The sequence below is a fragment of the Cricetulus griseus genome, chromosome 4, assembly GCF_003668045.3.
Source record: "Cricetulus griseus strain 17A/GY chromosome 4, alternate assembly CriGri-PICRH-1.0, whole genome shotgun sequence".
Classification (NCBI taxonomy): Eukaryota; Metazoa; Chordata; class Mammalia; order Rodentia; family Cricetidae; genus Cricetulus; species Cricetulus griseus.
In genome coordinates, this window is record NC_048597.1 from 32,622,294 (window position 1) to 32,649,925 (window position 27,632).

At 36.0% G+C, this 27,632-nt stretch overlaps 1 protein-coding gene and 1 long non-coding RNA gene across 2 annotated transcripts in view; one reads left to right on the top strand and one right to left on the bottom strand.

Moving 5' to 3' along the window:
• LOC113830699 (ephrin type-A receptor 6) overlaps positions 1 to 27,632 on the top strand; it is an 818,688-nt gene that overhangs the window by 563,944 nt on the left and 227,112 nt on the right. The window contains exons 9-10 of the mRNA XM_035444430.1: positions 1,526 to 1,596; positions 5,573 to 5,698. Of these exons, the coding sequence (XP_035300321.1) occupies positions 1,526 to 1,596; positions 5,573 to 5,698 (197 nt within the window). The remainder of the gene's footprint in view (positions 1 to 1,525; positions 1,597 to 5,572; positions 5,699 to 27,632) is intronic.
• The window catches only part of LOC113830876, a 113,291-nt gene that overhangs the window by 68,002 nt on the left and 17,657 nt on the right, over positions 1 to 27,632 (bottom strand). The window contains exon 2 of the long non-coding RNA XR_004769872.1: positions 1,585 to 1,671. This is a non-coding gene — a long non-coding RNA (uncharacterized LOC113830876). The remainder of the gene's footprint in view (positions 1 to 1,584; positions 1,672 to 27,632) is intronic.

The following is a 27,632-nucleotide window of genomic DNA, read 5'->3' on the forward strand; positions in this document are numbered from 1 at the left end:
TGCCACTCTGTCTTAGAATCCTTCTCCTTTGCAAGAGAGTATGTGATGACATTACAAGAACATTCACCTTTTACAGTAAAAGTTAGTTCCTTGAATTATAAATGTCACAAATTTAAATGCTGCAATCTTTGTGGACAAAATTTAGGCTAACAAGCTTGAGAGGAGTTATCAGATGTTACCTATCATCAGAATACTTGAACTGGAATATCAGTGCCACTTAAACAGAGAAGTTAATAACAAAGAACACTGAACACTGACTCATTCTCAGCTTTGAATTTCTATGTTTGCCAATTTCTGTAACATCGCAATTGCCTACACACTTCACAGACTGGTGAGAACTGCTTTGATTACATTGGCTAACACAGGCATTCTGAAGTACCTCTTACCACCCTCGGTAGATGGACATTCAGTGGAAGTTATTCCATGGAAAACGGAAAGCAGATCTGGATGAATATTTAAACTACCATAGAAATATAGGCATAATTCACAATGAAAATATTGCACTGTGTATTCCAGATACATTCTGTTTAACCAATCAGAATTATAGATTTTATGAACAGTCAAATCCCCTGGATGTTGATGAAGCCACTTGAATTGATACAGGCACAAGAGCCCAGTTACACAACAGAAGAATGAAACAGTCCCCCACAAATTTTCAGCTTTTAACAAAGAAGCAACTATGCTTCTTTGTTAAAAGTAGAAGCTAATTTTCTAAGTTCCTGATATTCTAAATAAAAATCTTTTTATTTTGATACTTAAGAAAAAAATAATTGTGGTTATGAGAAGTCAGATATAAAAGAAAGTGATATTTATGGCTGATGGTAAAATATTGTATGTGAATCCTACCTTCCAAATCAATCTATTTGATAGTGCTATTTGGTGATAATTTTTATGTATATAAAAACATTATGTGGGGCATTTTCACATTATAAACATATTCTAAGATGGTCTTTACGAAGAAGATAAGAACCTTGTCTATGGATGTGTTATGTAATGGTTTTGTATTCTTTTTTACATTTTATTTTTAGTTGTAAGTTATGTATATGTAAAGGGATGTGCTCATATGAGTTCAAGTGTCCATAGAGGCCACAAGAGGGGCTTGCAGCTCCTGAACCCTGAAGTATGGGCAGTTGTGAGTCCTCTGACATTGGTCCTAGGAATCAGCTCAAGACCTCTGGAAGAGTAGCAAGTGCTCTTAACCATTGAGCCATTTCTCCAGACCCCTACCTGTTTTGCATTACTTGATTCTTTTTTATTTCAATGCAAAAGCTTTCATCCTCCCACCATGGGGGCGGAGGATAGCTGAGGAAAGACCACCCAGAAACCATGGGACAGAGATCTTATAGAGCAGCGTAAGGGGAGTGTCTATGGGTATGCACAGGCTCAGGATTGGTGCACCTCCAAACTTGGAGGACCTGCCTTATGTTGATTGGCCAACTGGTTGTTATGGCCCATAGGCCCTCCCAGGGTAGTTGCTATGCCCTGTATTTAATTCTTAAACAAGCTTTTGTTTATTTTTTGTAAGGTGTCATTGGTATATAAAGGCCAAAATGAAATCAGAGGAGAAGAGAAGAACACACTTACAGAATGGCCACCGTAAGTACTTTGATTGTTCTGTCCCTGCTCTCTATCCACCTGGAATCTTCAAACTCCATTCAAATTTGGAATCCCCTGAAAGAAAAACAAAAAATTCATTTGCAACCTTTTGGCATTAAGGCTTTCATCTAACTTCCAGGTTTAGGGTGGAAACCGCACCTGCTTCTCATTAAATGACGTTACCCTTTCTTCAGTACTTGAGGGAGAACCCAACAAATTGAATTTACTAAAAATACATGGTGACTAATTGTGTGTACTTATTTACCATCACAATGGCTCTGGAATATGAGTCACTTTATTTAGTGAATCATTAGATACAGACATGTGGAGGAACCCTTATTCCTTTTTTTTTTTTGAGAGATTGTCATTTAATCATACAACAAAGCAATTTACAATTCATTAGCACCATAAAAGTATATCAGCTCTTTAACGCTTAGAATATGTATGAAGCCCCGTGCTGACAACAAGGTTATATTCATTTGAAGATCTCTTCCTCAGCAAGCTATAATTACCACTATAGTTGGTTTGATAATTGCCCTTCTCTCCTCCCAAAACACCCACCTCCACCTTCACCTCCAAATTGCACACTACTTCTTCAAGACAGTCTTTCTATTGTAAGACACCGAATTAACAAGAAAAGGATGCTCTTTAATTAACCAAAGTATAGAGATAATATATGGAGCAATTCGCTCAACTATTTAAATATCCCTTTTGTTTTAAATTAAGCAAGAAATTAAAAATAATAAAAATACCCCTCCTATCTATATTACCCCACAAGACAGGAAAAGGTTTTAAATAAGATATTATGCATTTCTGAGATGGTTTAGGGAAATTTCTAAGGTAGCTATCACTTTTAACAGTGGTTTGAGAACCATCTGCCTGAGAGACCTGACCTGAGATGACCTCAGAACATTGTAAACAGATTGCAGAAACCTGGATGCAGACACCTGGCGGGATGACTAATGCTGGGCAACCTTCAGATTCACCACAGGGCTTTTTGTACTGAGGTGCAGAGGGAAACAGTGCTTCTGAGGTATTTATTATCTGCTTTCCAAGCAGCAGATTAGCATAAACTAAACCAGATGGGCTCAGCAAGACCTATTGAAAATAACCTGAAGCCGCCAAGGAAGTGAAGAAAAAGAAACCAGTGTTTAAGAAAGCGGGGATGAATTAAATTAGTAACCTGATATTCACAATTGGGACTCATTTGGCCAAGGATTTTCCAATACTACATAAATTACATTTTCACAGATGAAGCGTTGTTATCTAGTTATTGTATAGGAATACATTATAACTTTAAATAACTTGATTGTGAAAATTATGTGAGTCAGTAATGGTATTTTATCTGCCCTTAATGTTTTCAACATGACCATATATCTGATTAGTTGACACTAAGTCTCTATCAGAATGAGAGCTAAATTTAAAATTATAGCTATGATTAGGTTGTGAGTATAACATAGAGGTTATGAAAATATAACATGGAGGTACAAACTATCTCTTCTGTGCTCACATTTAAAAGGTGAGAAGTCAAGAAAAGCATAGAAATCCATTATCAATGTCAGGTCTACATACACCTGCAAATATTCTTTCTTGGTATTATTTTTTAATGCTAATTTTCTCATGTGTGCATATCAAAGCACTAGGAAGACACAGGTGAAAGGTAATAAACGAAGGCAGTGAACACAATATAATTAATGAGGCAAATTATAACTACTAATGAACATCTTACTGCCTCTACTAAGCTCACTTATTTTTGGTTGGTTATTAAGATTTCCCTGTAAGAAAGTGAGACTAAAAACCTACTTGATTGTGAATTAGTATGGCTTTCAATTTCTGAGATATAACAAAACCAAACATCATCCTCTTGTTTTATATTATGAGTTAGATATTTTTGTGTCACTCTCACAAAATAGTAGACAAAAGCACCGTTGAAGCTGAAGTTTTCTTTTGCTCATGGTCTCAGAGGTCTCATACATCAAGGGCATGATGGAGCAGAGATATTCAACTCACAGCAGAGAGGAAGAATACCCTGTGAAAAGACCATCTATGCTATGGGTTTCTCCTCTTTTCTCCTTTATTCATCATACACTCTAACCCATGTGACTGTTCTACCAAGATTTGAAGAAGTTTTCTCCCTTAATGACTACTATCTTGGAACATCTTAACAGACACACCCAAAGACTTTCAGTAATCCCTAGAGCACTTCTCAATCATTTGTCAATCAAAATTAAGCATCATAGGTGCACCTTCCATCAACTTGACATCTAAATATATCTCCTTAAACTATTGCATTCTACCCCTCATTCCAAAATGTTTCATGAGCATCTTACAATATCAAATGCATTTTCCCCAGAACCCAATTAACAATTCAACATTGCTGAAAAGTTCTAAGTCTCCTATGAGCCCAGAGTGACAGAGACCAGATAGAGTGATACAAAACCAATACTCTCATTCCAAAAGTCAAGAATATGGAATATCACATAAGGTTTGGAACAAAACAAACCAAATACAACAGAGAAAACATTAAATCATGTAGATTTATGTCTAGGATTAAGGGCATGCTGTAGAATGGCATAAATTGCAAATGACTTGGGCATCACATCCTTTCTGTTTTTAGTGCATTTGATGATTTTCCTGAGCTGGATCTGCTTGTTGCCTATAGTCTTTCTCAACAGATATCCCATATACCCAGAATCTCTAGCTTCCTGGGATCTCTATTCCATCTTTATCTTTGCTATCATAGCTTTATACATTATCTATCAGGACTTACCACAGTAATACCAAATCTACACTTTGACTGAATCTCTTTTGAGTGGAAGTCTCTACAGCTCTACCCATAAATCTTCTACTTTCATCACTGTAAAATTAGAATTAGTAAATAATGCTCAGATGTCCTGACAGCTTGAACTCTGAGTATAGAGTCCTCTTAGTATCTAGATGATTGAGAAAACTGAAATAAATCTTAAGGAAATAACTATCCAAACTGTCCTAGGTAAGTAGAATACACTAACAGATCTCTAAGGAAATATCTTTCAAGTGTATACACTTATACTCAAGTCTGACATGGCTTGATTTCTGCTCATTCCTAAAATGTTCAAGGTATACCTTATTGTTCCAAAGCCAAGTCCACAGCCTCCTTTTAATGGCTCTAATCTCTTTAATAGCCAGACCCTCCTTGTCTATAACTTTAATTTTACATCCTTCTGACCAAATTGTGAAGTTGTTGGGTTTTTCCAACCCCTTCTTATTTTTAAATCACAGTTCTCACCATAAATATGGCTAAAAGAAGCCAACACGAGTGTGTCAGAGCCTCCCTGGACTGCTTGGATATTTCCTTCACCATATTCACATATGGTAATCTTAAAATCCAGCCTTCCACTGGGGCCTGGACAAAAGATGGAGAAATTATCTGTTTCAATGTAACATGAAGGTCCTCTAACCAAATTTCCAGTAGAGTTCTTCCTATAAGAAACTTCATGAATACAGTCTTTTTCTCTTGGCATTACTGCCTGCATTCTGCTCTTCTGACCTCCCTCCATTAAGTTCTCCTTACAGACCCAGAATTTTTGCCAGAATTTCTTCAGAACCTTTTATAAACCATCTCCAAAGCCTCTGAATGACATGGTTCAGTTTAGTCAGAGTAATACTCTTTGCATTAGAGGATACTGTTTGTGCTCACCTGATTCTACATTTCTGAACCTATAGTAAGGTAATATAGCCTAGAAGTAGGCATATGGCAAAGGCTGTTCAATTTGTGACAGTCAAGAAGCAGAGCAAGAGAGAATTTATGAACTGTGGGATCTCTCTGTTGCTTTCCTTTTTGTTCAGGCATCAACTTGAAGGGGAAATAAAGATAAATTTAAGTAATTTAATAAGTACTATTATTATCAGAATACCACTCCCACCTTTATACATTAATAAGATATATGCCTAGTAAAATACTCTTAAATTAAATCAATCTTATATTTTGTTGCAGTGCGCTTCCCAGGAGTTAAAACATACATTGATCCAGACACCTATGAAGACCCATCTCTAGCAGTCCATGAATTTGCAAAAGAGATTGATCCTTCAAGAATTCGCATTGAGAGAGTTATTGGAGCAGGTAAACATAAAGTCTACATCCTTAAGTACAGGATTTCTTTAGGGCTTTGCAATTGGTTGGTTCATCAATACAGTATTTTAAATCTTAGCATGTTTCATCATTGAAAATATTAAGGTTAAAAAGTATTTTCTGCCGGACATTGGTGGCACACGCCTTTAATCCCAGCACTCGGGAGGCAGAGGCAGGTGGATCTCTGTGAGTTCGAGGCCAGCCTGGTCTCCAGAGCGAGTGCCAGGATAGGCTCCAAAGCTACACAGAGAAACCCTGTCTCGAAAAACCAATATATATAATATATATATATATATATATATATATATATATTCTATTTTTTAGTTATTTCTTCAAAAGCAGATGTGTCCATATTCAGTTCCAAATAATGAGAATATTTGCAAAAGTTATTTTCACCTTTTATAGTCTGTTTCATAATGAAGATAAATTACAGAGAAACTAGTGCCTCAGGAATTTATTTTGAAAATGCAATTTCAGGAGTTTGTCGTGAGATTATTATAGATTTACTCAAGTCCCAGCATCTATAGACTTATACTATAATTAGTGTTCATAAAGATGACCTTGAGGCTACACAAGGCTTAGAGTGTTCTGAAAATCATTGAAGGTAAAATTTGGTTCAATATCATTTTAGATCATTTTAATGCAAATTAATAATGCTTCCTATGTGCAAATCTTCAGTACTCAGAGCTTTTCATTATTCAGCTATTCTGGTTTTAAAGAAATTATGGTGAAGCACCCACAAGAATTTATGGTATGCATTAGCTAGAAAGAACTATGCTAATGCAAAGGGCCTTGAGAATAAAGAATATTTCCTCTTCTAAGTCTTTGATGCAAGATAAGCAGTCTGGGGTTTTCAGAAGAGATTTCCTTCAGGAGATCTTGCAAAGAGGCGAGTTCCATTATCTCTTGTTGTGCTTTCCCGGGTGTGACCTCTATATGGTCAAGGTTCCCTTAGCAGGACATCTGCCTTTCTGCCTAAAGGAGGAAAAAGAAAGACTTTTGTTCACTTGCCTTTGCTGTTGAAGCAATAACCTAGAAATTCCCCCTGATTTGCTTATTAACTATCATCATATTAACACACTGAAATCTAGGAAATAGAAACACTGGCAACTATGTAAGTATCTTAAAAACAGATGGTGTAAAAAAATGTATTAAAAAGGGTAAACAAGACTGCATACTTTGTGGAGTGATTAATCCCCTGACAGTGCTGCATGTGTGTAATCCTTGGAGAAAGCAGAACAAGCCCATGTGTTGTCATCAGGGCAAGTGTGTCTTCTCAAAGGCCACAAGAAAGCAGCTAATTATATTTCACTCGTTTAGGAACCCTCCTACATAGCAGACTATACAGTTCTCCGGGTGCAGTGTATGACAATAACAGGGGTCCCTTGTTAAAAATTATTATAGGTTTCCAAGTGGTGGTAATAATATTTGAAACCGACCACCAACTTCTTTTAAACCTGAGCTCTATCTCTGTGATTGCATAGCACATGCCAGAGATAATCTTGCTTCTGAGAGTCATTGAGTGCTATTACTACCCAGGACCATGGGCTATTAGAAAAGAATTTTTCCTAACTGCACTCCATTCCTCAAACACATTGGGTCATCATGTTACCTCCATAGTCAGGTGTCCCTTTGGAAACTAGCATGAAGTTGTGTATCTATGCTCTGATCAGAAAAGACTTCCCTACTAGAAAAATGACAGGCTTAAAAAAACAACTGAAACTTTGTTATCTTCTGTTGAGTAAACAACTGCAAAGGCCCAACACAAAATTTAAATGTGTGTTATATTCTGCTTCACAGTGTGTGTTGGGTTTTTGTTCTTCTAAAAAGTGGAGCAATCCAGAAGAAAAGAGGCTAAAGTAGTTCAAAGATTCAACTTTCCTCTTATGTCCCATATGATATCATACTAGAAAGTATAAATTTTTATTTCTCTTATTAGCATTGTTTTCATCATTATTTGTGTGTATGTATTATGTATGAATGTGGGGGGGGGAGCATGTGTACCACAGCACGCATATGAAGGTGAGAGAACAATTGTCAGGGGTTGGTTTACTCCTTCCACCTTGCTGAAGCCTGCTTCTAGTGCTTCTGCCATACCATGTGCTGCCCTTCCAGCTTCCAGACTAATTTCCAGCTTCTGCCTCCCATCTTCCTGATGGGGATGCTGAAATTACAAATATGCAATGTCACATCAATCTTTTTGTCTGGGGCCTTGGATATTAATTCAGGTCTTCAGGCTCTGCTGCACAGCATGTTCCTTTACCTGCTGAGCCATCTCACCTGCCCACCATAAACTTCAATGCTGCGTTATTTAGCACTCTCAAGATAGAGTGGAAGCATGTCTCTGTCATTGTCTCCCATGCATAAATTAAGTGCCAATGTCTGAAATCATTATATTGAGAAATAAAATCAAGTTTCTGGAATATAAATGATGAGAAGTTCAACTTTCAGTTTGGGGCTCCTTTGTCCTCATCTAACTATATTTTTTGGAGGCAGATTTTTCTGTCCTATCTGTCTGCTCCCAAATAACCACATGGAGAGTTCTTATTAGATATGAAAGATTGGCTGGTAGCTTAGGCTTGTTTCTAACTAGCTCCTCTAACTTAAATTAACCGTTTTGATTCATCTACATGTTGCCACTTGACTTGTGGCATTTAAGTACTTCCTGCTGTCTTGCTCCCTCTCTGTCTGTTAAGTCACCTTTTCTCTTCCCAGCATCCTTTCTGCTCCCAAAATCCTGCCTAGCTGTTGACTGTTCAGCTTGTTATTAAACCAATCTGAGTAACACTTCTTCACAGTGTACAAAAAGATTATTCTACAATATATTTTTCCTTTCAAAGGTATAACAGATACAGTAACTACTAAAAAGACTTTCTTAATACTATAGTCCACCTGTTTTATCTGCAATTCTCATGTGGCAAGCAAACACAGAATATTTAAATTTGTAATTACTTCTCTGTTCCTTCTCCTGTCCTCTTCCTCACCACCCCCATCTTTATTTAGCTTCAGTGTTTACACAATATGGTAAGAGTCTCTTTATAATTTGCTTTTAGAAATATAAAAGTAAATGTTTTGTGACAGCACACTCCTGCAACTTAATGTCCCCTGTATGCCCCCACTCAGTTCAAATAAAACTTTTAGACCATGTTTCCAAAATTGATTGTGTGGGGGAAACCTTGGTGGATGGGTGTGGTCATGGCCTGTAGAAGCAGTGTGGAGAAAACACTATTAAACATAGGGTCAAGAAAGGTATAGTACCTCTCCTCATCTATGCTAGCGGTCATGACCAACTCTCACAATAAAAGACAGGTTAAATACAGAAATTTACAACACAGCATTTAATTGAAGTTTAGCATGGTCTGAGAACTTTCATATACAAGGGCTCTAAGACACTGGGAATGTTATCCATGTATATGCTTTTGATGGTAACAATGGATACTGTACACTAATGTGTTGAGAAAAAGGGGGTAATCTAATAGGAGAGACTAAAAAGGGAATCCCACAGTGATTGCCTTCTTAGCTCTATATGTAGCTTTACCTCCTTCTAGATTTGAGGCAGAAGTCCTTGGAATGGGTGGCAGTGTCGGCGGGGGGGGGGGGGTCATCTAATAATATACTCTCAGAAAAGACAGATCACAGAATTTACACATGTCCAACTCCCACACAGAAAGACACGGGAAGATCCAAACAGAAAACCTAGTTTGTATGATTTGCTTTGGAGGAGAGAGGTCTCTCATTTCTGTGAAATGTTCTGAGAAAAAGAACAGGGGCAAACACAGAAGATCATGAGATGTCTGGAGAGATTCTGAGACCCTGCCATTATCCTGAATGATGGCAGATGAATGTGCTATACAGTGGTGAAAAATTTTCTAAGCCCTGGCATGATTTAAATGATGGGTAAATATATATGTATTTACCAAATCTTAAGTGGTAAGTTTCTTTAATTTAATCCAATCCTGCTCCCCTCCACACACACACACACCCATTGCTTCCCATTAGTATTCATTTCTACTGTAACAGAGTGCACTGGGCAACTCCTTTGGAAATGTGAGCTAAAATACATAAGTTGCTGAGTAAAGATGTTAGAAAGAGGTAGAATTGTGTGGGCGATGGCAGAGGTCTGGCACTATATCCTGACAAGTGTCTGATGAATGACATTCAGGCTAGATGAAGGCACACAGTCTCCCAATTCATTACTGAGGAAAAAAATCTCCCAGACCTGCATGCATTTTTGGAAATGAAATAGCCATAAACTATTCCAAGTTTCTTAATGGTAAATACAAGACCATTAAATGTTTCTTTACCAAGTTACAGCAAATGAATGTAAACATGGCTGCATTGATGCTCTCAGAAAAAAAAAAAATAGACAAAAGAACCTGGAAAATGGCATGCCCTTGACTCAAAGAATCATTTGAACTACTGGTTGAATCATGTTTACTAGGTGGCTGATATTTACAAAAGATAATATGCTAATTATTTCTTTCAAATGAAGTCTTTATGCTGATTGGAGATATGTGTATTCCACCTATCTTCCACAACCATTGTCCTTGGATTTTCAACGTCATGATCACATAATATGCAATGAAAACTTAATTGGCCTATATGAATGTATATGTGTTTGTGTGTGTGTGTGTGTGTGTAGACATTCAATATACTCTGTCACCACTGCAAATTTTACAGTTTTATGAGTTTTCTAAAACAGTTTTTATACCACTTTTTTACTTAATAGGGGCATCTTCTTTGTTCATCAATACAGGCCTGAATTCCCATGAAAATACGCATTACCATTTAAATGAAGTGAGCAGCTCCCGTTGCATAGGAGACAATCTGATCATATATCTCCTTTGACTTCTTTGCATCATGAAATAAAATACTATGGGTAGAAGCCTGTAAAACAGAAATTCCTGGACTAAAAAGCCAAGGCAGATTAAGGCTGAATCATTACTGTACACATATCTTTAGATAAGAAAGAAACCTGGTAAACTGAAATTTAATCATGGTCAGGAAAAGGTCAGTGGAAGGCTACCTCTTTTTCAGGAGAGAACAACTGCACCATTATGAGAAAGTCTTTCTGAGTAGAATTTCTGTAATTTTGAAACATTATTCCATTGGAAAACATCATTCTTGTGACTCTAAGCACATAAGGCACCCTTCTTAAGCTTGACCTTTCTTCTTTCCCTAATCACAGTGACAATGCAATATCTTCCCGTCATTCACATTCTATCCCTTTATCTATACCAAACTTATTATTGTCTCTGCTGTCAGCCTCCTCTTGCAGCTTAGTGTCACTATATTTTTCTATTCTGCAAGAAAGTCAGAAGTTTTAAATGCTTGTTTCTCAGCAATCAGCTATGCACATGGAAAAGAGAGTTGAAAGGACAATAAAAGGGAATGAGAAGTGAGTGCCCAATGCTAACATCTGAATAATATTCAAGGATTTTCTGCCCTTCCTGCTATACAAACCAAAAAGTTGACTTTAATCCTGTCCTAATGCCCTAGCCACCACCCCCTAAACTGCCACCACTCACCTCTTCTTTCTACTACTGAGGTTATTTTATTTTTGGAGATGTCAAACTCTAAGGCCCATTATAATATATTAGAGTTGTATTAATAGTACACTTTCTTGTAGTACGACAATAAGAATGATAGGAAACATTACAAATGTGGTTTCATGGGTTGGCTTTTACAAGAAGAAACCAGTGATTATTGTGCATGTCCTCCATGTTTAGATGAAAAGCTCTTGCACAGAGACAGGTTTGTGGTTGGGGATTGGGCAATGAATGATAGTCTCAGACATTAGAATTGCACAAACACTATGTTCATTTTTGATCTAGTAGAATTGTTTCCATGCTATGACTTGACCAAGCAATATATGGTAGAGGGCAAATTGATGTAGTTTGTAAATTATTTTTAATAACTAATAGACAGATATGTCAATAACTTTGAATCATAAATTTCATGGCTTTATAAATCAAATGATATAATAATAAAAATAAGATCTGTCTGTTTTACATAGACAATATGACATGAGTAAGAGGGATTCTGACCAAATTAATGTTTGAGTCACAATGATCCTGCTAATTTCCTCTGTGGCTTTCATTAATTTAGTGATCTTTTAGACATCTGATTGGCTTTCTATACTATGGACCCGTAACAAAAATCACTATCTTGCTGGATTAAAGGAAGTGTTAAAGATTAAAGAGTGTAGACAAGCACCAGACATCTAATAATCAAGCCTGGTAAAAATTTTATTAGGTTGAAAATGAATGCAGTCTTTGTGTTAGTCTAATTGCTCAATTTCAAAATACATTATGATATAAATATGCCATAGGCAAATTCTCTTTCAGTGCTTTATGTAATGGAATAATTATGATTTTCAGTTAACTTAAAATTAATAATTAAAATTAAATTTATTCTTGTTGGTATATTGAGTTGTAACTATAATATTTCCTTGATGGGGAAGGTCCTTCTGCATATGTTTATCTTATTGGTTGTTGAATAAAGCACTGTTCAGCCAATGAGGCAAAAAAGACAGGTGGGACTAGGAGTTGAGGAGGATTCTGGGAAATGTAGTAAAAAGAAGTCTTGTCATCCAGGCAGGAAGTGACATAGCAGACAGACTCAGAATATAAGCAGGGACAAGCAGGAAGTCATTCTCTTCCTCCTCCTCTCTGTGGAGTCACCACATGACCACCAGGAAGACAGGACGCAAGGTGGGCGTCCTCGATAAGTCTTATAAATATATAGATTATGGCTATGGTTGATACTTAAGACAGAGCAAGCATACATGATGGGTGGAGTTTAGGCAGCTGTGGAAAGATTTATCATTACATGGCCTCTTTTATTTTTCTTTTTTAATTAAAACAAATTCTTAATTTTCTCTACATTGTGGAAGAATATACTTACCTTATGCTTTATTGTTGCCATAAACTTAACAGGATGAATTGCTTTTTAACAAAGAAAAATTTTGTTTCAATTCTCTATGTATATCTATTTTATCATCCTATTTCTGACACATACACAGAAATGTCAGCCAATTTGCTATCAGAAACAGTACTATCTTTCAATGTGGTAGACCTTAAAGTAAATTTTATTGGTCTCTAAGGCAATATTCTATACCTTATTTGTGGGTCCATTTAGTGTATATTTGTTAGTTTACATGAGAATTTGTCAATCTTACAAACTGCTTCCTTGCACTAGTCATTTGAAAAATATTTGTTAAATAAGCAAATGCTATATTAGAAAATTCAAGAACAAAGAAATATTTGGGGACAGGAAGATGGTACCTGCCACAAGTTTCACTACACAAGTTTAATTTCCTGGAACCCACATGTTGGAAGGGGAGAACCTACTCCCAAGGGATTTCCTCTGACCTCCACAAGCACACTTCTCCCTGCAACACACATACTTAAATAAATGTGAAATGGTGGGGGGGATTCTTTAAGTATCTATTTTAAGTGACTGCACCTATTTTGTTATCAACCAAGATCCCAATGGAGGGCAGTGAGATGACTCAGTGGGTAAAGACACTTTGTGTTAAACCTGATGACCAGAGTTCAGTGGAAAGAACCAACACAGTGCAAGGAGAAAATCAACTCCCTCACTTGTCCTCTGACTTCTACACACACACACACATACACACACACACACACACACACGTGTGTGTGAGTATAGTCTTACTGGAGAGGACATTAAAGTATGACAAAAAATAATATACTACCATGCATGTGCGTTGTATAAAATATTAAGTCAGAAATAACAAATGTATAAAAGATATTTATAAACTATCATTACATCATTTTAGTTGAATAATTTACCTGTTAAGTCAGGTCAAATTATAGAATTATTATATTATATGCAACTGCCTTTATATATTGAAATATAAGATTGTACAAGAAAAAATTTCATGGATAATTTAATTTGTATTGAATTTGTATAAGGGAAATAAGATAATTAATAACTTTTAGATATTTTTCCCCTCACATTTGGATATTATACTTTGGTGGAATTAAAGAAATTTTAAAGGAATGCTCTAAAAAGAATGGGAAAGATGGCTACATTTTATATGGAAAGTAATAAGAATAATATTCTCTGAAAATTAAGATCAACATGACAACAACTTTTTTATTGATTTCCATTTTCATTAAAAATATTTTTTCATATACTATAGTCTGATCACAATTTCCCCTCCCCCACCTCTTCCCAGATCCTATTTATCTCCCTACCTATCCAACTCCGCACCTTCTTTCTCTCTTTATTTAATAAACAAATAGGCAAAAAAAAATAAAGGAAAAGAATAAGAAGCACACACATATATATAAAGCCAATAAAAATACAAAATATGAAGCCATGATATATAAAGAAAAAGTTCAGAGAGATAAGAAAATCCCTAACAAAACAAACATGAGGCAGGCAAGAAAATCTATTAAAAAAAAAAAAAACACCAGTGAGTTTATTTTGTGTTGGCCATCTACAGGTAAGAATGGAGCCTAATCTGAAGACTCTATCAGAGAAAACTAATTTTTCCTTTGCAAGATGTTGTCAACTGGAGATAGCTTCTTGGTTATAGATAGGAACTCATATCCATTTCCCTAATTCAGTTCTGGAACCCCACCATCTGGAATCTGCACAGGTCCTGTGCATACTGCCACAGTCTCTGTGAGCTTGCATGCACATCTGTCCTATTGTATAAGGAAGATGCTGTTTCATTGGTGTCATCCATCAACTCTGGCTTTTATTTCTGTCTCCTCTTCTGTAAGGTACCTAAGCCCTGAGGGGAGGTATCCCATTTAGGACTGAATGTTCCAAGGGTCTCTCCTGATCTGATAGTATCCAGCTGTGGGTCTCTGCACTTGTTGTCATCTACAGGAAGACTCTTCTCTGATGTTGCCTGAGGAAGAACTGATCTGTCAGCAGAATCCATTCTGAGTCAATTTTTTGCTATTTTCCTTTAGTAGAATAGTGATATTTGGTTTTCTCCTAGAACCCTGGGATATCTGGTCTTAGGTTTTTAGGCACCAAGCAGTGCCAGGAATGGGTTCCATCTCATGGAATGGGCCTTAAATTGATAATTGCCACAATATTTGTGCCACTATTAATCAGGAAGGCCATAATTGTAGATCAAAGGCTAGGTTTGTGTTTACTTTTCTCCTATGGTAGCATGAAGTGTTTTAGATGGAAGTTTCTGTTTAGGCATGGTGGTTGAGTTCACCTGTTTTCTCAGAAATACGTTTGCTCCTTCTGTCCAGTTTGTGTCAACACTTAAGTCAAGGCTGCATCTGATGCTTAAGAGTTTATTCTGGCATGCACAGAAGATGTATTAGAGAGGAAGACTAGCCACATGAGCCAGACAGAGCAGGTACATCAGACCAACCTATCAGAAAGATCTCCATCTGGAGACCTTCCTTAAGGATTTGTGGGAAGCTTAGACTAGTTGAGTGGCCCTGGCAATAGGACCATGATACAAACCAGGCACATGAGCTAGCTTGTTAGAGCCCAATCCCCATGATGAAATGCCATGCTCAGTCTTAATTCTTGGGAGAGGGGCCCAACCTACATGTGCCAGACTATGTTGACTCCTCATGGAAGCCCTTACCTGTGAGGAGGGGTGGACTGGTGGTGGGCTAGCAGGGGAGGTGGAGGGAGGTGGGTGGAGGCAAGGGGTGTGGGAGGAGGGGTGGGAAGGAAAACTATAATTGGAATATAAAATGAAAAAATAAGTTTAAAATGGATAAAAATAGTTTGGGAGATTTTCCCCACTTCCCTAACCTTTGTTCAAGGAAGTTTTGTTGGGATATGTATGAGAATTGAGGATGTGCTGAGGGGGCCTTCTATCTAGGTCATCTAGGGTTTTAGATCCCAGTTTTTTTTCTCCTAAAGCCAACACACATATAATTTTAGCCTTATAAGATGCATATGAAGGCCCTGAAAAATAGTTAATAATGTGGATATAACATGTCTCTTAAATGTTTTTAAACAGCAAATAATTTGACATTTGTGTTTTATAGATGCTAGAATTACTTGGAGAATGTTTAGGAAAAAATTGAATGTTAAGTCTATACTTCTGTCTTATAAAATGTGAGGTGGTTTGTACGATATGATTATTCCTTAAGGCTACTGAGACCATGTGTATTCTATATTGGTAAGCTATAAGGTGTGAATTAAGATCATAAATCTCTTTAAAGGATTTGCTTCTGTCACACTATAGTTTACCCAGCATGAAGCAATTAGTTTATTGTTCCCACAGTGATCCTTGTCACCTTGCTCTAATTGTCTCTGTACATAGCTAATGGCTTTTGTGGAATTTTTATCTATCTAAGGTATCCGTTGCTATGAAACAAACCATCCCCAAGTCAAATGGCTTCAAATAATAATTAATTAGTTTATTCATAATTCTATCATTTGGAATTGTCTCTGTAAGCCCTTTGGGGGTATTTTCTGCTTCTTTAGCCTAAGGTCACCTGTCAGGCACCATCACTGGTGGTTTAAATGGTGCTGTCAGACGACTTGTCTAGAACATCTCAGGACAGCTAGCTCATCTCCATTTCACATTCTCTCCCATGTGCTGACCTGGGTTGTGGAGGTGACAGTTTCTAAGCCAGTGACAAAAGAGCTGTGCAGCCACATGAGGCCTTGACTCTGAATTCCCACAACACTGTTCTCACATGTTAACTTGGTCAAGCAAGTCCAAAGGCAATCCAGATTTCATAAGATGACAAGGAGGACTCTATCTTCTGATCAGAGAGCACTATCATATTATAAATGGATACGCATGAAATGATTGGGAAAAACTAGAGGCCACTTACTACAATCTACATTTTACTATTTTATGATAAAATATATGTTTATATATAATATATAAACAGATAATGGGATCTTTGTAATTTTCATTAAGACCACTTTTATTTTCTCTCTGTAAACATATGCTAATATAATTTTGAATTTTGAATTTAGAATTTAAAATCCTAAGTTGATGTTCCTAGTTGGATGAGGCAAAGAAAGAAACCCAGAGGAGAAAGATACTGCCAGGAGGAGAGGACCTGACATCTAGACAAGACAGTGCACTGGATCCCAAAGACTGTTCATGCACTTGCGTCCTCCAGCAGTCTCACCTGTGAGCTAATTTATTTCTCCATGAAAGCGATGGAGAAGAGTCTGTGTCCAATGGTATTGGCCTACCTTGCAGCTAACTCCCATTATTCCAAAAGTTAACAGAACTGCCATTGAAATGAGATGAAGTATGGGTGAGACGTGAAAATTTTAAAAAGTACCCATCTCCTTTATTAAGATGCCATAATAATATGACAAAAGGTTGGACCTACTAAACGTTACTATTTGATTTTGGTGCAGCAGTTAGAGCATTGTTGGTTGGTATGATTCACCATTGGGGATTCTATAAAGGATGAACTCGGGAATCAATAAATACAAAATTCCCACAGTGCAAGCATAGTTATCATAATTTAAAAAACCTAGAGAGAATATTGAATTATTGCTGCATAGGGAGCTCTGAGCTAAGGTCACATGATAGACTTGCAAGACAGAAAACACCTCAAACAACACTGGAAAGGAAAAGAATTGCAGTAATTGCACTAATTGAGGTGGAAAAGGACATGGAAAGTTGTGGAATTTTGTGTACAGAACTGCAATTAAAACTTTACTAAGAATATTTTAAGAGGAACATACTGTATTTAATATAGGGTGAATACACATGTGGTATATGCATATATATTTATAGTATGGTATAAAATATAATCTGATATTGTACTGAGCATAATAAAGGCAGCTGGCCCAGTCTAGAAATGGACTTGACTTAACAGCAGTTTGTCTGATGGCCCACTGAGGATCACCTGGTGGGATCCCTCCAGCAACAGGGCATGGCAGCTGTTCAGAAGCAAACATGAATCCCTGCTGCACTAATCAAGTCTCAGCAGGGAAGATGCTAACTCTGCATTTTCCGTATTGATTAGAAAAAATTGGAATATTGGGACCCATTGTAGAAAGACTCAGAAAAAAACCCTAGGGGAAGGTTACCACAGTGATGAAGCATCCAGAAATTTGGACAGGTGGGAATGGCTGAGAACTGCATGCAAATTAGTTATGGAAAATGAAGACTAGACTATGAGGCTTATTGTTGTCTTCAAATAGGTGCAGGGCTATAGGGTAGCATTAGCCTAACTTCATAGACGTTCAGTTCTGCAGAATAATGACAGTAAGCATTTAAAAGATTACGCATCATATTGTACAGATGCAGGTTTACTCATGTGGATTCATAGATCTGACCACTCTGTCCACAGAGGGTTTCAGGTTTTTTGGATGTGCATATCAGTTTATATACATGTGTAATAATCTTATTCCCTTTCTTATTTTACTTTCCATATTATTTTCCATTCTCCTCTTGTGCTTGAACGGCTTTCCTGTTTATATTTTATAAGCATCATGTATCTAAAATTAGACTCATTGCCTAGTAGTTGCTAAATAAGAAAACTGTGAATGTAATTCTTGAGTTTGGCAGAGCAAATTATGATGTTAGAGAAAATAAAATTAAAAATTCATAATCTGTTATCCTATAGGCTATAAAATGTTGGTTCTTTTTTAATAAATAAAACTTATTTTACTATAACTTATTATAATATATTTTATTACATGTTTATATATACACAAGATATAAAATATACTATATATAAACATAATAAAGCCACTATACTCAATTTGTGGAAAATCTTAACTGACTCTATTTTTGTTTTGTTATTATTAGCTTCATATAGTTTTTTCCTGATATCAATATTACCACAGATAATGATTTAGGATGCTTAAACACAGTCTTTCCTCTCCCTCAATAAAGTTGTTACCTTTGTTAACAACTGTATCTTAGATATTGTATTTATCTCAGATCTATACCTTTGTAGCATCTTCCAGCTAGTGTGAGCATTTTATAGTTAAATACTTTCTCACCATAATCAATATTTAAAATATAAAAACAACTTTCCTAATAATTGTATACATGTGTATAAAATGTTTGGACCTCTGTGCCAGGATTTCTAACATGGTGGCTCATGACCATCAGACGCCATCTTCTACTATTCTAGGAAATGGAGGCTTAATTATCCCTTTCAGCCAGGCTGCCAAAGTATGTTTATGCCTTTTAATGAAGCCATTTTCTCCAGAGCAGTTGTGTCTGATTGTCTTCTGAGGGACAGCCTTACATCTAGAACAAAGTAAAGAATTTAACATTTCAAATCAACTAGATAAGCCCAGAGCTCCAAGTACTTGTTGAAAAAGCATGTCATTCTACTTTGAAGTAAATAAAACATAACATAAAATAGTGGGTCAATGAAACAGAGCAATCAGCTGTTATTTTAAGATATACAAAGAAATTCCAGTAGAATATGAATTTCTGCATTTCAGCTTCTGGTTGTTGTTTTGTTCTAATAAAAGAGAAGTGCATCTTCTACAACAAATGCCACACAGCTTTCTTTCATTTATTTCACTAACATGAACATGAACACTGTCAGGTTTTATTATTCATGATATTCTACGGTGAAATGCAAAACAATCACCTGGTCTATCATCATTTTAAAGGAGAAAAGAGAAACATCAAAAAAAAAAAAAAGGCATTTAGTATCTTTGCTCCTGTTGTAGTACAATGTGCATGTCTTCAGATACCCCTAAGGTTCGGAAAGTTCTAGTTTACTAACCTCAGATTTAAAACATTTGTAGACATATTTTCACACTATTACGAACACATCTCTCTTTACCTACCATTTTCTTTTTTCAGTTTTTAAAATTCTTTGCTCATTACCTTGTGCTTCAGAAACATGCTTCTAAAATGCTAGAATGGTGAGAGTTTTCAAGTGTTGTACTCTGTGTACTCTTCCTTATAGCCTTAAGGTCATCAATAACCATGTCAACCTTGGGAGCAGTCAGAGTACATATTATGAGGAAAAATGTCTTTTTCTCCTGCTGTGATTCCTAAATGTGTGGCTGTCTTCTAAACATGCTGGAATTAATTGGTTCTATTTTTATCAGCAGATCATAATCTAAAAATTAGTGCTGTTTATTTATTTTCACAATTAGTTCAGTAATGTGCTTGGTTAAATGAATTAATTTGTATATAGCACTCAAAACAATACCCAATAGCTAATCACCCCTTATTATTTCATAGAAAATTAGGCAACAAGTAAGGCTGTATTAGTAAGCATTAAACTTTCTTGGCCTTATAAGGGCTGTGTTCAACCTCAAGATGTTAATTGTGACTGATATTTTAAGTATTTTAAGGTGACATTGAGTATTTTAGGCTAGTGGTTCTGGAATTTAGCTCTGTGTTCCTATCAACAGTAAAATGTACAAGAATAGATAGGAATATGAAGCAAAAATTGTCTTGGTGGTGAAATTAGAAATTGACAACCCCTAATAACAAAGCTTTTTATTATACTTTAGTAAGTATAATAAATGGGTAAAAATAGGAAAATTAATAAGGCTAGTGGATATGATTATATAAATATAAATAATATAAACATCAAACTTATATTTTATGAATAGTCAAAGGATAAGTCTCATATTCTCTTCAATGAAACAAAATATATACGAATTTGATATATCCTGTCATAAAGCAGTTTTCAAACCACGTTAAATATTCAGGTTTTTTCAGAAATATAATTCTAGATAAGATACAATTTAGTAAGAAGTCAACAGGAAACATCTAAAAATGGAGACCTTAAAACATTCCTAAGGAATGGATATGCCTAGGGCACATCTTCTCCTGAACAATGAAATCAGATAAAGCAAACAGTTACATTCAGGGAAGGAGATGAAGGAAGGCTATTGAAACTAACCGTGGGGAAATGAGAATGCTCTAAGATAGAGGCCTGGGGTGGGCAGAGAGCGGAACAGAGCGGGATAGCAATTGTGACATTAGGTTTCCACTCTGGAGGCTCCGTGGTAGATGAAAAAGTGATTGGGAGAGCCCTACTTACCATAAGTAGGTATATCAGCAGCCTCAAATGAGAGTTCCACACTGGCCTGGAGGCCAGGTAGAAGAGCTATGTGAAGTTCACACTGTAGCTTTGCTTTACAGAAAGAACCTGCATTGTCTCTCTCCAATGGTACTATAATGCCCCCAAAAGAACGCAATAACTTCTGGCAGCAGAAAAACCAAGGAAAAAATATAAATGAAAATACCAATTAAGTACAACATATATGTCTTGAAAATTTTCAGTGAGATTCAAGAATATTGAAAGACAATTCACAAAGCATATTTAAACATGATATGAATGAGAAATTTAGCAAACAGTGATAATGAAAAAGAATCAAACAAAAATCTTAGAAATGAAGAAATCAGTAGGTGAAATAAAAGTAGAGATGTGAGCCAGGCTTAGTACACGTCTGCAATTCCCACATGCAGGAAGCTGAAGCAGGACCACATGTTTAATAGGGTCTTCACAGAAAGCTGTACTCCATTCTGGGCACATAGCCAACACTGTTTCAGAAAGAGACAACAAGCTGAAAACCTCAACAAACTAGAAAAGACAGAAGAAAGAACAGCAGAACTCAAATGCTAGTCTTTTGCAAAATAGCAGTCATGGAGGGAAAGAAATAGAATAAAGGGGAGAATAATAATATAAAATATAGGGAGAATGACAGTAAAGCAGCCTCTTAGGCTTATATGCCACCATATGTCTGTCAATGATTTTACAAATTATGGAGAAATCCTGAGGTGAAGAAAGGAATAAAAAGTTAAGAAAGCACGTTCAATGAGATACTAAACAAAAGTGTTCCTGTCCACTCAAAGATGAGGGCATGTAGGTCTAGAATAAGAATAGTAATTGTTGTCACAGCTTTGACCCATGGCATATTTTCATAGATCTAAAATAGCAAGAGAAAAAGCTATCCATGGAGTTCAAGGGAAACCTCATTAGACTTAAAGCAGCTTTCCAGTGAGATCTGATAAGCCATCCTGGGCAAGAACAACACACTCCAAGCTCTAAAAGAAAAGCTGTGTCAGACTCAGCAAAGCTTTCATTCAAGAATGAAAATGACTGGATCTTTAACAAAACAAGTAAATGTGAGGCAGGTCCTCAGCATCAGACTAGTCTTACAGGGGATGCTTAAAGCAGCCTACATCCAAAAATCAGAAATCACCACTGCAATGAAGCACAGATGTACAAATCTCACCTGAAAGGCAAATACACAATGAGAAGCAGAGAATAATTAATGCTTATCAATATATCAAAACACCAAACAAATATATCAAAACACCCAGTGAAGATGAACAAGACAACAAGAGCAAAGCATATTCAAACCAAACAGAAGAAATTATATGAGTAAAATTAACTTATCTCTAGTAACCTTGAATGTGGTCTAAATTCTCCAATTAGAAATTTTAATTGGGGCTGGAGAGATGACTCAGTGGTTAAGAGCACTAGCTTGTTTTGCAGAAGACCCAGGTTCATTTCTCAGCATCCATATGGTGGCTCACAATTGTCTATAACTCCAGTTACAGGTGATCTGACACCATCACACAGATATGCAAGCAGGCAAAACACAAAAGCACATAAAAATAAAAACTTCTCTTTGAAACCAAAAATCCAGTAGTAGAGACAGAGATGTGATGAGCAGAGGGGTCAAGACCATTTTGGGGAAACCCACAGAAACAGCTGACCTTAACAAGTGGGAGGTCACAGACCAGCATAGGACCAAACAAAGCCTCCTGAACATGGGTGTCAGTTGGAAGGCCTGAACAGTCTATGGGGCCTCTGGCAGTGAAACCAGTATTTATCCCTAGTGCACAAATGGACTTTGGGAGCCCATTCTCCATAAAGGTATACTTTTTCAGGCTAGATACATTAGGGAGCACCTCTAGGTCCTGCCAGAAATGATGTGGCAAACTTTGATGATTCCCCCATGGGAGGCCTCACCTTCCCTGAGGAGTAGATGGGGGCTGGGATGGGGGATTGGTGGGGGAGATGGGAGGATGAGAGGATGGGAGGATGGGATTGGTATTTAAAATAATGTTTTTAGTTTAAATAAAAATTAATTTTTAAAATAATATTGATTGAGTTGCCTGAAAAACAAGCTTAAGGATAAAACAGCCCAAAGAAACCCACTTTACTAGTAAAAATAAGGCAGTTGAAAGGACAGGAAATGAAATTCCTTGGAAGCCAAAAAAAGTTAAGAAATGTAAGGAGAACTATATCAGAATAAATACCAGCACTCCAACAAAAATAAAAAATATAGAAAAGTGAAGTGTGGGATTGTTCTTCTAAGATTGCAAGTAGGCAAGTGAATATAACAGCTGTAAGTTAATGTTCACCTAATGCTAGAGTGACTTAAAAAATCTAGAGACAATGGTTCTATGAGAATATAATCATGGGTAATTTCATGGTAAACTTGTTGGTAATGCCGACAAAAATAATCAAAACTGAAATATCAGACTGAAATAATACAGACCAAATAGATTAACAGACACCTCAGAAATGTTTGCCTTGAAGCTACAAATACAAGTCTTTTCTTCAGTGCTGGACCTTTGTCTGACAGATCAGGCATCAGGCCACCATCTTAATGAATAATAATACAAATACATTGAAATTATACCTTGTATCTTCTATGACCACAATGGAATACATCTAAAACAACAGCAAAGGAAAGTATATGGAACAAGCAATCTCAGCAAAAACAACAATCACCAAATAACTAGTCATCAAAGAAACTTTAAAATAAATTCTAAAGGAAACAAAACTTACTAATGCTTGTGGAATACATGAATATCAGTGCTAAGATGGAAGATTGTAGCACTAAGACACTGTACACAAAATTATAAACAGGGCTAGAGAGGTGGCTCTGGAGATAAAAGTACTGGCTGCCCTTCCAGAGAAACTAGGTTAATTTCCTAGCACCCTCATGGAGTCTCACAACCATCTGTAATTTCACTTCCAGGGATCCAATGTCCTCTTCTGGCTTCCATGTACACCAGGCAAACACATGTGCATAGACATATATGCAAACCAAACACCCATACACATAAAAGAAATAAATAAAATCTTAAAAAGATTTCAAATAAATGATCTAGCTGTACATCTCCTGAAACAATAAAAAGCCAGAGCAAGCCAAACCAACTTAAAAGTCCCAAAGGCCACAACTTAAATACATGAAATAGAAACTAATAAATACCAGCCATTAATGAAATGAAGAGTCTGTTCTTTTGTAAAGATGAATAAAATCAATAAACCATTAGCTTGACTAACCAAAACTGAAAATGATAGAACCAGTTAAAACTAGAAATGAAAAAGGAAAATACTACAAGTTATATGCTAATGCTGCATAGTTACAAACAATTATTAAGGCTTATAATGAGCACATTCACATGATCAAGTTGAGACACCTAAGGATAAATTCCTGGACACATAACCAACTTAACTAGAGCCAAAAAACCCTGGAAACATGAACACCAATAAGGAAGAAGGAAATGCATCTACCAAAGGAGCCCCAAAAAGAAAATCCAATCCCAGTGACTTCCCTGCTGAATTCTACCTAACTTTTAAGAAACAACTATTTTTTTTCTCAATCTATTCCAAATTTTTGAAAAGGAAGAGATCTCTCTAAACTCACTTGATGCGGCTAACACTGCCCTGATATTGCAACCAATGAGGACAATAACAAACAAAAACCACTGATGAATACGGCAAAATTTCTCTTCCGAACACAAGCAAACAGGTGTTCAGCAAAGAATCCCTGATCTTGCTGCCTCATAATGGCAAGGAATTACACCTCTTACCTTGGCTCCATTATTTTTTAAAACATGTAGTGTTTTCAAATTATTTCATTCTAGGAGAGTTCTAAATTATGTTAGTTCCAATCATCCAGAAAATACTATTTACAGAAAGGGAAAGAGAAGAATAACAGAGTAAATAGATAGCACACACCTTTAATCCCAGCACTTGGAAGGCGGAGACAGGTGGATCTCTGTGAGTTTAATACCAGCCAGGGCTACAAAGCAAGATCCAGTATACAGAAATCCAAAGCTACAGAGAAATCCTGTCTCAAAAAAAAGATGGTTATAAATGGTAAAAAATAAAAATAGTAGAAGGAAAACAAAATAAAAGCAAAATGTATTTCTTGAAAAATCACTTAAATTAAAATTTTAAGATTGTGACAAAACACACTGAGAATAATGATAAGCTGTGTGGGAAAAGAAAAAGTCAAACTGGTGATAGAATGGATGTTTAATCACTAAGAAGAAAATATAAGCATTAAGAGAATAATATCAAAACTAAATGAAAGGGAAGTTTCTAAAAAATGTATTATAAAATCTGACTTAATTAGGAATAGAGTATTAAATCTTCATATATAATTTGTGAACACTATCAAAACTTAACATTATTTTCTCTTCCAAAACAATTGATATCCAGATTTGAGGTTTGGGGCAAGTTTTAGCAAAATCATAATTCCAAGATATTGATAAAGCCAACTTCACATGGAGTTTTTAAAATGATGTTGGAATTATCATCCTTGGGCAAAAACTGATTAGAAAAAAAAGCTTAACCTGCCTCTCTCCTTCCCACTATGTAAAATGTTTGCCTAAGATTATCTGGAGTTCTTTTCTGTTTCTACACAAGTAGAAATCAAGTTTTGCTTTCTACTCACTATCAGCATACAAAGCATGGTCCAAAGTTGCAAGCTACATTGAAAATCATTAGACTAATCAGTTGGAATTCATTTCTTATGGCAAAAGGTCTAGATGCAATAACAAACCAAGGAAATATTTAAGAAAATTCCAGCATTAAGAAGAGTCATAATTTTTCATCACTTTCCTATGTTAAAATTTGAACCTGGTGGAAGTGGCTTTCCACAATTTGTGTCACGTTAAGTGAAAAATAAGCCTTAAATATCCTAATTCAAAAATGATTATTTGTAAATTCAATGATCTAGTTACCTATAAATACATATTTCTAGTACTCATTAGTGGTACATGTTCCTCCTCCGAGCATAAAGCTTATATTTTCTTTTCACAAACTGGTAATTAGTCTGTATAATATTTTGCTGCCTATAATGAAGACACTTCTGTATTCATTGCTTTCTATATTATGTGCAGTGTTTATATTATAACATAGATTATAACTAACAAATACCCTTTGTACTTTGAAATTCACCTCAATTTATAAATTTTTAACACCTAGATTATCTCTGAATGGCATATAAATCTATACAGAGCAACATTTTGCAATTTAAAATTTGTCAAAATTTTAGTTGACTGAAATAATCAGGCTTACAATGTTCTTATTGAAACACAGCTCAAAATAATGATTTGAAGAAATAATGTTGACTGATACATCCAATCTATCTATGCCCTGCTATGCATTTTCTCATATTACACCATGGAATTTGCTTTGTTTCCTACAGCTGAAGCATTTGTCGTTTTGTTGGAAGTGTCACTTCCCTCCTAGAAGTATTAATAATCACATGTATTATAATGTAGGTCTCAGTGAAAAGTGTTTTTAATAAATAATAAAGTATACTTTGTATAGTATGATGAGTATCTCTGAAAGACAAATAGGCTGAATGAAATTTTAACTAAAGTCATAAAGTTTATATTAGTGAAAATGTAATGTTAACATGAAAACGAACTTTTTATGCTAATTATTTTATTAGAAGATCTTCCTGTTATTGCTAGAGAATAAGTAAAGTCATATTAAAATGTCTTCAGTTTGAATCATGGTTTAATTTACAGAGGTGATAGTGATTTCCCATGAATATTTTCTATAGCTTAAGATGAAATGATCTAATAATACAGTTTTAAATACAAGCATTTACTATATTAAAGCTATGCAAAAGCTTTACTGCTGTTGAAGTCATCTGATATCATTTCAGTGCTAATCTAGGATGCTATTTGACTTTTAAAAATCAAAATTACTACCCAATTTGTTTTGGTAAAATCCTGGTTCTTCTGTTACTTGCTGCATCTTGACCAACACAGCTATGAAGCAGCTGGCTTTTCTCCATCATTACATCAGTGCTGTCCAAAGCCAAACTTTCTGCTGTAAACACTTCTCGGTTTTTTTGTCTGACTAAATATCAAAAGGTTTTATTTGTACCAATGCAAGGATCTCATCCTTGAAGAAATAAGGCTTTTTGTGTTGCCTTAGTGACTCAAGAATAGTGTGACCTCTCACGGGCAGTCAAATACTCATGCAGGTGACTATCATGAAGTAATTCCTCCACCCAAGCATTCAGTAACATTCCTTCCCATTGGGTTCACTGTGAGTGACATTAGAAAAGCAAGAAGGCAAAAAGGCTCTACTATAAATGTTTCCAAGTGGGAAAGGCAAAAGAGCAGAAAATGACAATAAATGGGGGAACTGTTGAGGAAGAGTAGAGAGCTTCAGACAACCCTGAGAAACCAAGGCTAAGGGGTTGCATTCAGATTAAAAAGGAACTCACAATGTGAGAATTACTTTGTGCTCAACCCTGAAATAGTTGCCATCCATGCATTACCAGAGAAATCCACAGCTTTGTAGTTTCACAGTTCTTGAAGTCAACAATACTAAATCAGTCACACTAAACTAAATCCAGGCTGAGGGCAGTCCAGATTCCTCCAGAGGAGAGATTCTGCCTGCCTAGCTCCTAAAGTCCCCTTCTTCAAAAACATACTGTAGTCTCTTCAAACCACTTTCCACTCTTGCATCGGTTCGAAGTTCACACATCCTGTGTCACGCATCCTGGCCTTTCCACTTCTCCCCTACAAGAACCTTTGAGTTTCCACTGGACTTATCTGGGTGATCTAGTGTAATTGATGTGTCTCAAGATTATTAATGTCTCTGTAAGATCCTATGGTAAAGCTTTTGGGATGTGGTTAGCTTTTGGATGATGAAGCATGATTCAATCAATCATAACTACACAGTGAATTAAGGGATAAGTAGGAAAAAAGGTTACA